The sequence below is a fragment of the Panicum virgatum genome, chromosome 3N (genome assembly GCF_016808335.1).
Source record: "Panicum virgatum strain AP13 chromosome 3N, P.virgatum_v5, whole genome shotgun sequence".
Taxonomy (NCBI): Eukaryota; Viridiplantae; Streptophyta; class Magnoliopsida; order Poales; family Poaceae; genus Panicum; species Panicum virgatum.
This window is the reverse complement of record NC_053147.1, coordinates 22,025,730-22,039,359: the sequence shown is the minus strand read 5'-3', so window position 1 is coordinate 22,039,359 and position 13,630 is coordinate 22,025,730. Positions and strand designations below refer to the sequence as shown.

Sequence of the window (13,630 nt, the reverse complement as noted above, 5' to 3'; positions counted from 1 at the left end):
AATGGATTTATAAAGTTTGGAGGGTTATATTCTTGGATAAAGGTAAAAACAAATAAATACAATTTTGCAAAATTCCCCAAGACACTATTCTTTTCATCAAGATTTATTGTATCCAAATAAAATTACTCATCTTCGATCGATTTATAGCTGATTATCCATCCGCCAAATTTTAGGAACTAGCAGTTTAGGTTAAGACAAGAAAATTTGGGGACTTACATGTGCTGGTGCTTGTAGTGGGAACACCAGGAGGCCACAGGATCAATGTCAGGTTGGATGGCAAGGCGGCGGATGGGTCGCTTGCCTTGGTTGTGGATGATCTCCGTTGGATGGATTTGCTGAAGAGGAACAGGAGCATCACACACCATTAGGGCTAGGGGGAGAGATGTTGGTGGGTCGTCAGCTCCAACGGGGTCCTCCGTGGTGGCGGCATCGCTTGCAATTGATCGGGTGTCGGATTGGGGTCCGGTGGCATCTGAGATGGAGGAGTGGGGATCCATCGGCACGGGGAAGAAGATTTGTGGAGCTGCGGCGGAGGTTCTCAGAGATGCGTGTGCTGGCGCAAGAGATGGTGGACACAAGGTAGTGGGGTGGCGGCGCATATGATGGAAACATTTGAGGGGTAGTGCGGCTAAGTATGGAAGGGTAGTTTAGGGTTGGGGTTAGGAAAGTTATATATGAAGCTAGGATCATTCTGAGGCGTTGGATCTAAATCATGTGTTGAGAAAAGATTGCTTGAATAGGAAATGTTAGGTGAACTAATCTGAATTGGTAAGGCGAGATATGACAACATTAATTCTAATTCATGACGTTGGAGAGTAAGACCCTATTTGTTTCTGCCTTTCTTTTGGCTTTTGATCAAAGCCCAGCTTTTGAAATTGGCTTCTCAAAGCTTATTAGTATGAGAAAAACCAAAAGTATGTCCCAAGGTGCTCTTGTTGGTTTCCATAGGATGTTGTTTTGAGAGGTATTACATTTATATATTTTTAAGGCAATGCGTAAACACAGCTTTTCCCGCACCCATAAAATCTAGACTAGATGTGAAAAGCAAACTCCTAAATGTACCCTTTTACAAATGTAAAAAAATCTCATAGACATGCTGGCCCTTATCAAAATGTTGTAAGCTCCCAATGTCACTGCACAAAAGTGTTCGATATCGTGCTTCATTGCCAACCGAGAAGTGCTTTGTATATTTGTAATTGTAGTCGCTCGCCATGGATCCATGCAGAGGTGGATCTAGCGTGAGGGCAGAGAATGAGGGAGAAAAGGAAAGAAAGGAGAGAAGAAAAAAAAAGAGGAGCTTGGAGGAAGAACAAGGAAGATGAACCCACTAAAATGCAAATTTTGGATCCGGCACTGGACCCATGGTGTATCCGATCTTCCCATCATGGCCTACCCACGATGACTCCAGCCCGGTCCTTGTGTGTGAGTGGTAACATCAAAAGGTGTCCTCTCTACCCGCCAAAAAAAAAAAATGTCCTCTCTGCTCGGGGGCGCGGGCGCAGGCGCGGAGGCCGAGCGGAAACGCTGTTGTTTGTTGCTATGGTATTAGCCCGTGCACGACCACCAACGGTCCTGGTGTCGAAAGTGACGGTGAGTCAGTGACACTGCAATCAGACACCAGACGCACTCACCTGAACTGAACCCAATGGCAAGGGGCAAGGGGCAAGGGGCAAGGAGCACGAGGCAGCCCTTAGCCGGTCTCCAACGAGCCGGCGCTGCAGCAGCGCTGCTGAGCCAGTTGAGCCAGCGGCTCCTGCGCCGGGGGTGCTCGTGGGCTCCCAGGTGAATTTGGGCTGCTCTACCAGGAGGACGCTGGCCTTTAGAGGAAGGCTAATGATTTAGACTGCTACTGACTGATTTAGACTGCTACTGACTGGACTGCTGCTCACTGTAAAAATCTTTACAGCTCATTTCTCAGCTCATTTGTATAATGATTTAACTCTCCACCATAAATATATGGTTCATTTATCTATCTCACAAAATATATTAGTTCTTGTGTCGAAGCTAGTTGTAAGATAACAACCCACTTCCCCTCTCTCTTCTCCACCTCTGCTTTTAGCCTACCATAATTGCTCCTAGACAGCAAAGGCGCCCTTCTCAACTTGGCTCTTCTCGATTCATCGCACTTCACACACCCACTCCAGCTCTCAGAAGCTTTGCCCGTGGCGTCGTCATGTACTCATGTCATGTATACCTTAGATTCAGAAAGAAGGAATAAGGTTCCAGAGCAATAGAGGAGTAGAGAAATCTCACCTAGTCGCGCTAATTGTGAATGATGCTGTCGGTTCTGGGGTAATTCTAACATGCCTGCCACTTTAATTAAGGTCAGTTGTCAACTGAAGCATACTCTCTGGGATGGAATGGAATCTCTCAAACAGGGCTGCCACTGGCTGACTGGCACCAGCACCTCGATATAACAAACCTACATCACAAGAATGCGTGCCAAGAAAAAACCTACAGTTATTATAATCTCACTTAGAGCGCTAGGCTGCTAGCCTATTGTATTCTGCTGCCAATTGGCAGCTCTTTCCAAAACCCCAAAGCCCCCCCTAGCGAATTAACAGATGAACCTAAGAAAATGGGTTGTATAGATGCAACCACATCATGTGAAATCTGTTCGTCGTCCTATGAACTGCAGTCTCATGCCAAGCTTGGTGTCGTGGCGCTACTCCAAAATAAGTAACAGCGAATTATTACCGTCATGGATACAGAAAAGAGATTGTTTCTTACTTAGTATTTAATAACATCAAAAAGGAAAAAAAAAACTGCTAAATAGATAGAAGTGTCATACATCAAAATGAAAAACTAAATCTATTCTGTTATGTGCTAATCCCAAATCCAAACATAAGAATATGAGCACCTTTCCCATTTGAGCTATTTGACATGGACTGCTACTCATTAAAACAAGCATATACACTAATAATAGCTGCAGAGGGGTCATTGCACAAGCACAAACACCTGTTATGATGGTACTTATGTGATAATCTAATTTAGTGCAATAATATGATACGAGTGTGGCAATACTAAATGTGTCCTAGTGAGAAAAAAGAAAGGAAACTGGGCGGAATCAGAAAACAAATAGCTAAATAATCCAAATTGAAATGATTGACCACGTTTTAGCAACTTATTTCTCTCTGCAGTGCAGCTCCAAAACATTTTAGTCAAATAACAAATGCGCAAGCCATGAAACAAGCACTGCGCATGTCTAATAGACATTAAATACAATATATACTCTTAATACAATCAAACAAAGTTGCGAATGTAAGTGAAATGCAAATCAACTCATCACATTCTTTTCAAAATAAAAAATAAAAAATCAGCTCATCACATAATCTGGTAAGTCCAGCCACTACCATGAGGCCTATATATTCTTATAAACTAGACAGTATGCCTTTGACTCCTTTCTTAATCCAATTAAATAAAGATAAAATGAAGGCAATCTCAAGTATTATGGTAAGAACTCGCATACAACAGCCCTGAAGACTGGATCATGTGGAGCTGCGGCCCATCTATGATAACCTCCAAGAATAGCTCACAGCCAAAAGGCCTGATCCTGAACCAAATTGCAACAAACATGTCAAGTAGACATATTATCAAAGCACACTACTAGGTCCTTGACTAATTTTATTTAAAAAATCTTTATTAAGACACCAGTAAAGTGTACATAGCTCGCGACACAATCAGCGAACTCCTTTACAGGCATGGGTTTTCCATACATCTGCTTTAGAGTACAATTCTGAGAAAGCAGTAGTATATAATCAAGATTTAATATTTTTTCACTTTTCATAATTGGTGGACTCTAACTTTGCTAGTTTGCTCTTGATACTATCTGCTCAGCATCTGCTAAACTAGCAACAGCCTAAAAGTAGAGGACAGGTACTCTCAAAGTACACAAATTTGCTAAAAAAAAGTACTGATCATCAAAAGTATCACAACGCAAGCAGCATTCGAGTTCTCAATTCCAAAGGTAAGTGCAATTTTACCCCACGTATGTTCTTATTGTCAGAGCTCAATGACTATAGGAATGCTTACTCCTATGAGAAAAGAAAGAAAGAAAGAAAGAAAGAAAGAACAATGAAGAACATAATTACCAGGCCAGAGTTTTGGTGCACCAAGTGAATTCTTCATTGGACCCCTCCGGAATCATCTTTGATGTTACCAGCTTCTCTACACCCTATAGGTGAACAGAAACATAACAGATTATTTAGTTATCACACAAAACAAGCAGCCAAAGAAAAAACTGAGTCAAGGATAAAAATCGAGCAATGACCAATTGACCACTCACCAGAATGATCACACCTTTGCATTTGATCCCAACAATAGCCTTACAAACAGAATCATACAAAGAACAGAGTTCCAAAATACGATCATAAATTACAAGAACAATGCAAAAATTGGAAAGGAAGCTTGTGGGGACTGAGTTCCAAACGTGCTGTTGGCAACACTCGACAACCTTGCCAGCGTACTCAACCTGGAAGACATGGCAAACCGGAGAGAATGTGGTGACAGACTACAGACAGAGCGTAAATATGCTACTCATTGTCAAACTGCTTCCATCTCTCTAAATTGCTTATACACATTCATCATCAAGACATCACCACTGGACACAATTTGCCGGCCACTGCTACAACCACGACAGCAACACACTAACATTGACGACGATGCAAAACCCTTAATGTCAAATGAGGGGGCAAAAGGTAGTTTTCAGCTAGTTTCTTTGGTCCCAATGCGACCGGCTTGAACTTGGAATTTGCCGGTATATTGGTATTTTTCCAGTTCGGCAGAAGTCAGAACTTGAGATTTCAAACTTCAGTCAGAATGTGACTGAAGATCTACCACAGTTGCTCAATAACAACAAATTAAATATACAGGGATATAGCATCTTTCACATCAAAATAAAATGCAGTACTAGTGATGGTGGGGTAATTCTAGAAGCAAGAAGCATTCAGTTCAAGTGCAAAACACATTATATTTTAAACCAAGGAAACGAATATTTTCCATTCATATGATGACACTCAAGACCTTACTCCAAGCATATAGAAAAACCCTCTTTAATCTGCACTTATTCTTTTTTTCCTCCGCTGCAAATTGATCAGCTCTCTTCAGTTCTAAAATACAGATACATTACATCAGCCGATGCAAAGTATGCCCGTCGATGTTGTGCTGCTCTTCTGCACCGGCAAATGAATTGAAGTCACAGGAATCCATCTCTGCGGTCTTGCTCCTCGGCCTCCCTGTTCGCCGTCTGCACAGCCTTGAACCACAGAAACCCCTGAAATTTGCACAGCAACTCTTCAGTCAGTCAGCCACAACCAGGCCCCACAATAGGAGGCACGGTGCCGGTGCGTATGTCGATACGTACGGAGGTCGGGATGCCGGTGAAGACGAAGAAGCCCAGGAGCGGCGCGTACAGGGCGCTGTCGGAGCCGATGATCCCGAACACCGGCCGCTGGTTCGTGTACTCGAAGATGGAGCCGATCTGTGGAGCCATTTCGTCAGAAAAGACGCCGAGCCAGGCGTCGGTGGGTGACGAGTGCATCGCGTGCAGGGAAAGGAAAAGGAGGAGTTTCCAAGAAACGCACGGCGGCGATGGCGGTGACCGCGGACGCGAGCAGGTATGCGTAGAACGGCACCTGTCCGGCTTCCTGCCCCTGCACAGCCCCGCCCTTGCGCTCCCAGGGCGGCGGCTCGTCGGCGCCGGGCTTGGCCCACGCGGGGACCTTCTCCTCTGCCTCCCCCGGCGGCTTGCGAGCGGCGGCCAAGACCGGCAGCCTTCGGCGCCGACATTGCCCGGCGATTCGCCCCCCGAGGAGCGAGCGGCAGAGATGGTTGTCCAGAGATGTCGACCTCAGAACGAGGTGATCTGAGCCGCTGCACAGTGAGGTGGAGACGGCCACCGCCATGGAGGCGACCCTGACGAACTCTCGCGCTCGGCGGGGTGTGAGCTGTGGTGCTGGATGGCGGGTGCAGTAGGGGGAGGCCGGGAGGGATTGTGGATAGGACGTGGTTGGGAGGGATTAGAGGGATAGGGCGAGGCTGACGTGGCGTGGGCGGGCAGAAGTCTGCGACCGCAGCACTTGTTGGGCCATCACGAGTCCATCAGGCCCAACTAAGCAGAATAGTAGAAGCAGAGACGTAATCAAATCCATTCATAAAAATTGAAAATGAAATTAAATTCAAATATTACAATTTAAAATTTAATTTAGATTTAGTTGGGGTGCGCCAAACCCTGCCAATAGTGCAACGGCTGGGCGACGCTCAAAACCCCAGTGGCTAGCCACTGTGGTGGGCCCTCCCCCCAAAAAAATAAATTTAATATCAAAGTGGACACTTACCCCACATATCAGATATTAAACTAATAAGAACAAATACTACACTTGATCTTAGCCAAAAGGCCGAGAAAGGTATGGGCCGTGTTTGGTTGCGGGGGAGGAAAATTTTCCCTGCAAAAGTTTTCACGTGTTTGGCAAAAAAAGTTGAAGAACTGGGCCCAAGGAGAAGGGCCAGCAGGGGGACCCATGGGCGACCGCGTTATGTGTCCCCGTGACCCTCCCCCGGCGCAACGCCCTCTGCCTCCCCGCTCTCCCGCCGCTCGCGTATCGCCCCGCCGCTGGCCCCAAATCCACCGCCCCAATCCGCTGCTCCCGCACCGAATCCGGCCAGCCAGGGCCCGCATCCGCCGCCGCCCACCGGAGATCTGTCCCCTTTGGGGCCGCGTCCGCTTGCGGCGGCGTCGACAACGGAAGGCCGCGGGGCAGGAGAGAGACGGGGCCGCCGACGCCAAGCGCGAGGGAACCGCGGCTGGTCGCCGGATCCGGCGGTCTCGAGCAGGGGATGCGACGAGGTCGGCCGGCACAGCGGAGGAAGGCAGGCGGCGGCGGCGGAATAAGGGCGCATGGAGCTTCGGCCGCGGATGCAATCAACGGCAGGGGACGGGCGAGCCGGCGGAACGAGAAGGAAAGGGGCCGGAAGCCGGCTGCTCCGTGGGACGCCGGCGCGAGCGTGGAGCCGAGCACCGGCCAGCGGCCGCCGGTCCGGCCCCAATCTTCACGCCGCCCGCTCGCGACGTCGACGGTGGGTGGGGCGCCAGGCGGCCCCAAAACCGGCGTCTCCTGCCTCCAGGCCGGCGGATCCTGCCGGCAAAGGCTCCTTCCGGCGGCGGCGGCGCCCGCGGTGGGCGCGGGTCCCGCCTGTCACCCCTCCTCTTCCAACCAAACACATGGAAATGATTCCATGAAAATTTTTCCCACCCCACAACCAAACACGGCCATGCTTTGGATCGGCGCCCAGGGTGTGCTTATGTAGCGAGTCGACGCCCTGGCTCTGCTTGGTTGGGCGAGGCGGGACTAAACAGCTGAACGGCGCTGCCGCTGGGTGCGCGTGCTCTGTGGCTCTGGGCGAGGTGGGCGAGCGCTGGCATATGTAACGGGCTTCGGCCCAACGACGAAGCAATCGCGATCCGCCCAGCCCACCTGATGGGAAGATTGGAACGGTGAAATTTTCAGGGCCCACGTAAACCTCGTGCTCGTGCCTAGTAGCTTGATTAACACCCAGATGAGAGGCGTCAAACAAAAAAAACAGCTTGATTAACACAAGATTACCCGGAAGAAAAGGTAAATTGGTGGTAATCGACTGTGCCAACTGGTACAAAAACCCAGGATTCATCAACACCGAGTCACTGACGAAGTTAACACAGACACACACTGAATAATCTTGATCCCCAGCGATCGCATGCACGCGCCCACCGGCGGCGACGGGCCACCGGATCATTTCCTGTCCCTGAGCAGCACCTTGACGTACTCCTTGTACTCGACGCGGCCCTCGCCTCGGGGGTCGGCCTCGCGGAGCATCGCGTCGGCCTCCTCCTCCGTGAGCCGGTCGCCGTGGCTCACCATCACCTGCCGCAGCTGCTCCGCGGGGATGGACCCGCTGCGGGCGTCGTCGAACACGTCGAAGCACTCGGCGAGGCGCTCCGCCGACGGCCCGGCGCCCATCCTGCGCGCCGCCACGGCCAGGAACGCCGCGAGGTCGATGGCGGCGGCGCCCGCGGGGACGCCCGCGTCCACCAGGAAGCGCCGCGCCTCGGCCTCGTCCACGTTCTGGCCCAGCGAGCGCAGCGCCGTCACGAGCTCGCCCGTGGCGATGCGACCTGCAGCGGGGGTGTTGCCAAGGAGACGGAGAAAAGATTAGTTTTTTTGTGCGTGGCGGCAGAGAGAGCTAGGGCGCGCGTGAGGCGGGTGCGGCGTCCTTGCCGTCCTCGTCGGCGTCGAACAGGTCGAAGATCTCCTTGCACTCGTCGGCCTGCTCCGGCGTCAGCTTCTCCGCCATGCCCGCCCGAGCTGCTCGCTCTCCAGCACCCCAGCCGCCTCTTTCTTGCGGTGGATGCAAACTGTTTTTCTCGAGGAAGAAGTGCAGAGTTTTTCTATGGTTCGATTCCGACAAGTCAAAAGGGAAAGGCCAAACTATCTCCAATCTCCGATCTGGCATGAAGCCACTGTTTCTTGGTCAGGTAGGAAATAGCCAAACTTAATCGATTCAGTGGCGGCACCTAGTAATCACAAAAGCGACGTTTCATCCACCCCTGGCGTGATCCAATCTGGCCATCTGGTTGCATGTAAAGATAGGCCATGCCGCCATGATCCTCACCAAACCATCACGATTAGCACTTAGGCCTTGTTTTGTTTAGTTCCCAAAAATTTTCCAATAGTACCCATCACATCGAATCTTCGAACACATGCATGAAGCATTAAATGCAGTTGAAAAAATAACTAATTACACAGTTCAACTATAAATGACGAGACGAATCTTTTAAATCTAATTAGTCCATAATTAGACATAAATTGTCAAATAACAACGAAAATACTACAGTAGCCAAATCAAAAAAATCACGAACTAAACAGGCCCTTAGCAGCAACCGATCGAGATCCGGCAGCTGACACGAGCAGTATTAAAAGAGGTCTGCCAGAATCAGAGAAGCCAAAAGAGGGGGGACAGAGCTGAAGATGAACCATGACCGGATTATTAACAATTAGGAGCAGCTGAAATCAAAAGGTTAGCAATTCAGTTTCATCACCACTCAATTCCTATTTTGCCACACCTTGATTGTTCTTCCCCCATACATACCAAGTCGTACTGCAGCCATGGAGGCAATGGTGACAAAACTGTCGTTTTAGAACAAACTTGTTTGAACAGCCTGGAACCACACCTAATTGGTTCCTCCTGTTCAACCACACCTAATTGGTTCCTCCTGTTTCATGATTCATTCATGAATAATTAGCTGGAACAGCACCGCAAGAGATTTGCTGTCACGAGTCATGGGCGCTTTCTGGAACGATGCATTATCAAAGGAATCACCGGACTTCCTTTTCCATCCTAGTGCAACGTCTCTGGACCGGCATACTTCGCAAATCATATCGCAGCTGCAGTGCGACTCTGGACTGGAAAGATTTTGGCGCGGCTCCTCAAGAGCACAACGGCCGAATCAAACACTCACTCATACAGATTTGTCCAGTATAACCAACCCAGAAACAGCATCAACCCCCACATAACATGCACGCAAAACTAACAATACCATGCAGATCGATTGAAAATGAAAGCCAGGGCTTGCGCAAAAAAGAAAAACAATACACACGAAAATATGAACTTCAGCAAATCCTAAAGCTCCAACAGGCGCAATAATGCAAGATAACATCGCAATCAAAAGAAACAGGTATCTGATGTCGCGTTCCCATGACTACACCACCTAACCCGACCACTACTCAACATTACCACCTGCATGATACTGATACGTACTCATCAATGGGACATGACAAAGTACAGCTTGTGAGCCTGATAATTCGGTTTGCTCCTGACAGACTTATTTATGGGGGACCGCTCCTCACTTGGCCATCATGACCTTGACAAACTCCTCATAGTTGATCTGCCCATCGCCGTCCACGTCAGCCTCGCGGATCATCTCGTCGACTTCCTCATCGGTCAGCTTCTCACCAAGGTTGGTCATGACATGGCGGAGCTCAGCAGCCGAGATGAAACCGTTCTGGTCCTTGTCGAAGACACGGAAAGCCTCCTTGAGTTCCTCCTCAGAGTCAGTGTCCTTCATCTTCCTTGCCATCAGGTTCAGGAACTCTGGGAAGTCGATGGTCCCGTTGCCATCAGCATCAACCTCGTTGATCATGTCCTGCAGCTCTGCTTCAGTAGGGTTCTGGCCAAGGGAGCGCATCACAGTTCCAAGCTCCTTGGTAGTGATGCAACCTGCCCAAGGAAAAATAAATCAAGCTTAAGATTAGTATTAGAAAACATGCAGTCTTCTCATAAAGGGTTTATAAAGTCATAGAAGTCCTAGCTTGTTCAATTTGAAGCCAAATACTACACAGCTGTTAAGGCTATTTTTAGCTCACATTATTATAACAATACAGAGCACATAATAACGACATGATCACTTTCAGCATGCCAAGGACTTCCATTCACCCATCGAAGTACAATAAACTTGCTGTAGCAGGAAAGAATTGATAAACAAGCATTGCTTGAAAGAAAAGCCACCTAAAGGAGCAAAGTATCACCTCAGAAGGATGGAAGTTATGTCAAACAAGTAACATGACAGGAAATAGTAAAATGCCAGTCGCTATCGGAAAATATCAATGATGTTGGTCATCAACATCTCAATACAAACAGTCAAGTTATGGATTTATCACATAACAATATAAATAGTGGAAATAAGAATATAGCTGACCATAATCCAGGCAACATGAACACATTAATGCAGTGAGTTTCCTGCCACTTTAATAAAGAACCATGCTCCACAGCTAGTAATTTGCGTAATCAAACCCAGCTCTAGCATGAAAGTCCAAATATATATTCAACAGAACAACAAAGGACATTTAGAAATAAGCTACAATGTGAAGTGTGATAAAGAGTGCCCTACTACTATGCCTGGTCTAAGACTACACAGTAAACATTATATGACCAACTTGTTGGATCATAAACAGGCAGGACAAATGTGCTACAAGGCAATCATGTAAGCAAAAAAATCAAAGTAAAGTATGTTTATAACACTTATTCTTCCAAGCTAAAACGACCACTGCTTAACATCACAAGACCGTACTAGAACAGATTCACACCTTAATTTCTAGGCATAGCTCAAAGCCAACACCCTTTCTTCAAAATCATGTGCATACAGTCTCCATGATCTAAATCCAACCAACCATTCCCTAAGATACCCCCAGTACTTGATGTGCAGATCATGCAACCATGTGTTACCTGCCTCACAAAGTTAGATGCTCGGATCATACAATGTTCACTGTCCATTACTCCATGAATGCTCCCCTAGACACTGGAATTCCGATCCTATCTCCGAAAGTAAATACGATTCACGGTCCCCAAATCGTTCTCCCCTCGATAGCACCACAAAATCATAACCATTTTCAATTGTTATCCCGCCTTGCGAGCAAAATCCTAGATAATAAACAGCTGGTAGCTGGGAATGAACACGTCACTAGATGGCTCGAATCTCTGGGAGCAAAAAAAAAACGCGCGCAACCCACGCCCAAAACGGCAGAGAACCACCGAATTACTTCACAGATCACCAAACCCTAGGCACCACGTCACGCGGCCGGCCGGATCCGGAGCCGTACCCCCGACGGCTCCGACATAATCCCTATAATTCGGGCCGGATCGGGCGGGGCTGAAAGCTCGATCCCGATCCGGCCGCCAGAGATCGGGGAACCTAGCCGGGCAGAGAGAGGAGGGGAGGGGGGGTAGGTGAGGCGGGTACCGTCGCCGTCCTTGTCGAAGAGGCTGAACGCCTCCTTGAACTCCGCGATCTGCTCGTCGGTGAGCTGATCCGCCATGAGGATGGGCTGCGGCGAGGGCACGCGACGCGGAAGGAGAGGAGAGGGGGAGGGGTGCCCGTGATCGCGTCACTGTTGGTTGGCCTGCGCGGATGGGGAACGGGGAGGCCGGCCCGCGGGCCGGTTTTATAGGCAGCGGTGAGGCGACGGGAGGATTCCAAGTTCTAACCGTGGTTTTTGTATCCGGTTCTCCACCCCTTTAACCTTTTTTCCTTTTGGCTTTTATTTTTTTCCTTTTTTCCCCTTTCTTTGGCGCTAGGCAACCAAAGATTCTATATTATGTCAATCCTTCTTGAGCTTGACGTTATGACCAACGATATGTCGTTTTTTTTCAAGGATGTGGAATGTATGGGGTGTGTGTGTTGTTGTTGAGTGGTGTCAATATATTTTTTTTAAAAAAAGGTCGGGATGTGTGGCATGTGGCAAGAGGAGGTAAGAGAATGATCATCGTGGACAGGTCTTTGGACTATTCGTTTTGTGGTTGTAGAGGTTACTAGGTGGTGTGTATCATGTGTTATCGAAGATAAAATCTACAAGAAAAACTAAGATAAGAAATTGACTTGACAACTCGTATATAAATAGTGAGCATATACATAATAATAAGTGGGAAGATAAGAAAGATATAAGTATAATTCGTGAAGAGAAAAAAAACCTAGCATCTAAACAAATAATATTTAAGCTAGATATCCAACATTCTTTATACCACAAAATGCACCTTGCACAAATTGGGCTTCTGCGATAAATGGGTTAACTGGATCATGCAATGTGTTACCACTGTTACTTATCAAGTAAGTCTCAATGGTGTTTTACAGAGGACTTTTAAGCCGACACGTGGCCTTCGGCAAGGTGATCCACTGTCCCCATACCTATTTTTATTTGTGGCTGATGGTCTTTCTTCTTTGTTGAATAAAGCAATAGAATCCCAACAAGTGCAAGCTCTAAGCATATGTCATCAGGCACCTCCCATATCACACCTTTTGTTTTCTTTGTTGAATAAAGCAATAGAATCCCAACAAGTGCAAGCTCTAAGCATATGTCATCAGGCACCTCCCATATCACACCTTTTGTTTGCAGATGATAGTCTACTAATTTTTAAAGCGAATTCAGAGCAAGCAAGTCGCATAAAGAATATTCTGCAGTTGTATTGTAGCTGCACAGGTCAGTTAATCAATACCCAAAAGTGCTCTATTATGTTTGGGACCTTATGCTCTGATGAGGCTAAGGATTCTGTTCGAGATGAGCTACAAATTGAGAAAGAGGCTTTTGACGAGAAATATCTCGGTTTGCCCACCCCGGAGGGTTGTATGAAGAAAGATAAGTTCCAACTGATTAGAGCACGCTTTGGTAAAAGATTGGCTGACTGGAGTGATAAAAATGTATCATTGGCAGGAAAGGAGGTTTTGATAAAATCAGTTGCACAAGCTCTGCCCACATACATTATGAGTGTCTTTAAACTTCCTAAGGCTATCTCCAACCATTCCCCCTCTCCAACTCCCCCCAAACGTACTATTTACTATATTTTACTACCTCCCTCCAAAAGATTCCTCCCCCTATAACTCCTCTCCAACCATTCCCCCATATTTATTCCCCCTATATACTATCACTCATTAACTAACTATTTATTTATTGTTTTTGAATTTTAAAAAAAATCATACAGTATTTGTACTATCATAATACGCATTATCATCATATTACGGGGCTCAAATGAGATTAATATCGCTAAGAAATAGTGTGATTAGAATATAGGCGGTAGTCCCACGCGAAGGCGGACGCAGATGGTACAA

The 13,630-nt window shown here is 47.5% G+C and overlaps 3 protein-coding genes, 1 long non-coding RNA gene and 1 other non-coding gene across 5 annotated transcripts; all 5 read right to left on the bottom strand.

Annotated features, from left to right (window-relative positions):
• Positions 1-1,894: 1,894 nt before the first annotated feature.
• On the bottom strand, positions 1,895-4,279 carry LOC120665093. Its single transcript, XR_005671102.1, has 2 exons — positions 4,092-4,279; positions 1,895-3,553 (listed from the first exon to the last, which is right to left on the bottom strand). It is a non-coding gene; the product is annotated as an uncharacterized LOC120665093 (long non-coding RNA).
• A 665-nt stretch (positions 4,280-4,944) lies between these two features.
• On the bottom strand, positions 4,945-6,041 carry LOC120665092. The gene is made up of 3 exons (XM_039944522.1): positions 5,583-6,041; positions 5,363-5,479; positions 4,945-5,272 (listed from the first exon to the last, which is right to left on the bottom strand). The coding sequence occupies exons 1-3, from the start codon at positions 5,901-5,903 to the stop codon at positions 5,195-5,197; spliced, it is 516 nt and encodes a 171-aa protein (XP_039800456.1). The 5' UTR covers positions 5,904-6,041; the 3' UTR covers positions 4,945-5,194.
• A 171-nt stretch (positions 6,042-6,212) lies between these two features.
• LOC120668174 lies at positions 6,213-6,408 on the bottom strand. The gene has a single exon (XR_005672274.1). It is a non-coding gene; the product is annotated as a U2 spliceosomal RNA (small nuclear RNA).
• A 1,152-nt stretch (positions 6,409-7,560) lies between these two features.
• LOC120665091 (probable calcium-binding protein CML9) lies at positions 7,561-8,522 on the bottom strand. The gene is made up of 2 exons (XM_039944521.1): positions 8,253-8,522; positions 7,561-8,149 (listed from the first exon to the last, which is right to left on the bottom strand). The coding sequence occupies exons 1-2, from the start codon at positions 8,485-8,487 to the stop codon at positions 7,767-7,769; spliced, it is 618 nt and encodes a 205-aa protein (XP_039800455.1). The 5' UTR covers positions 8,488-8,522; the 3' UTR covers positions 7,561-7,766.
• Positions 8,523-9,603: 1,081 nt separating this feature from the next.
• On the bottom strand, positions 9,604-12,006 carry LOC120665087 (calmodulin-2). The gene is made up of 2 exons (XM_039944519.1): positions 11,771-12,006; positions 9,604-10,251 (listed from the first exon to the last, which is right to left on the bottom strand). The coding sequence occupies exons 1-2, from the start codon at positions 11,844-11,846 to the stop codon at positions 9,878-9,880; spliced, it is 450 nt and encodes a 149-aa protein (XP_039800453.1). The 5' UTR covers positions 11,847-12,006; the 3' UTR covers positions 9,604-9,877.
• Between the last annotated feature and the right edge of the window lie 1,624 nt (positions 12,007-13,630).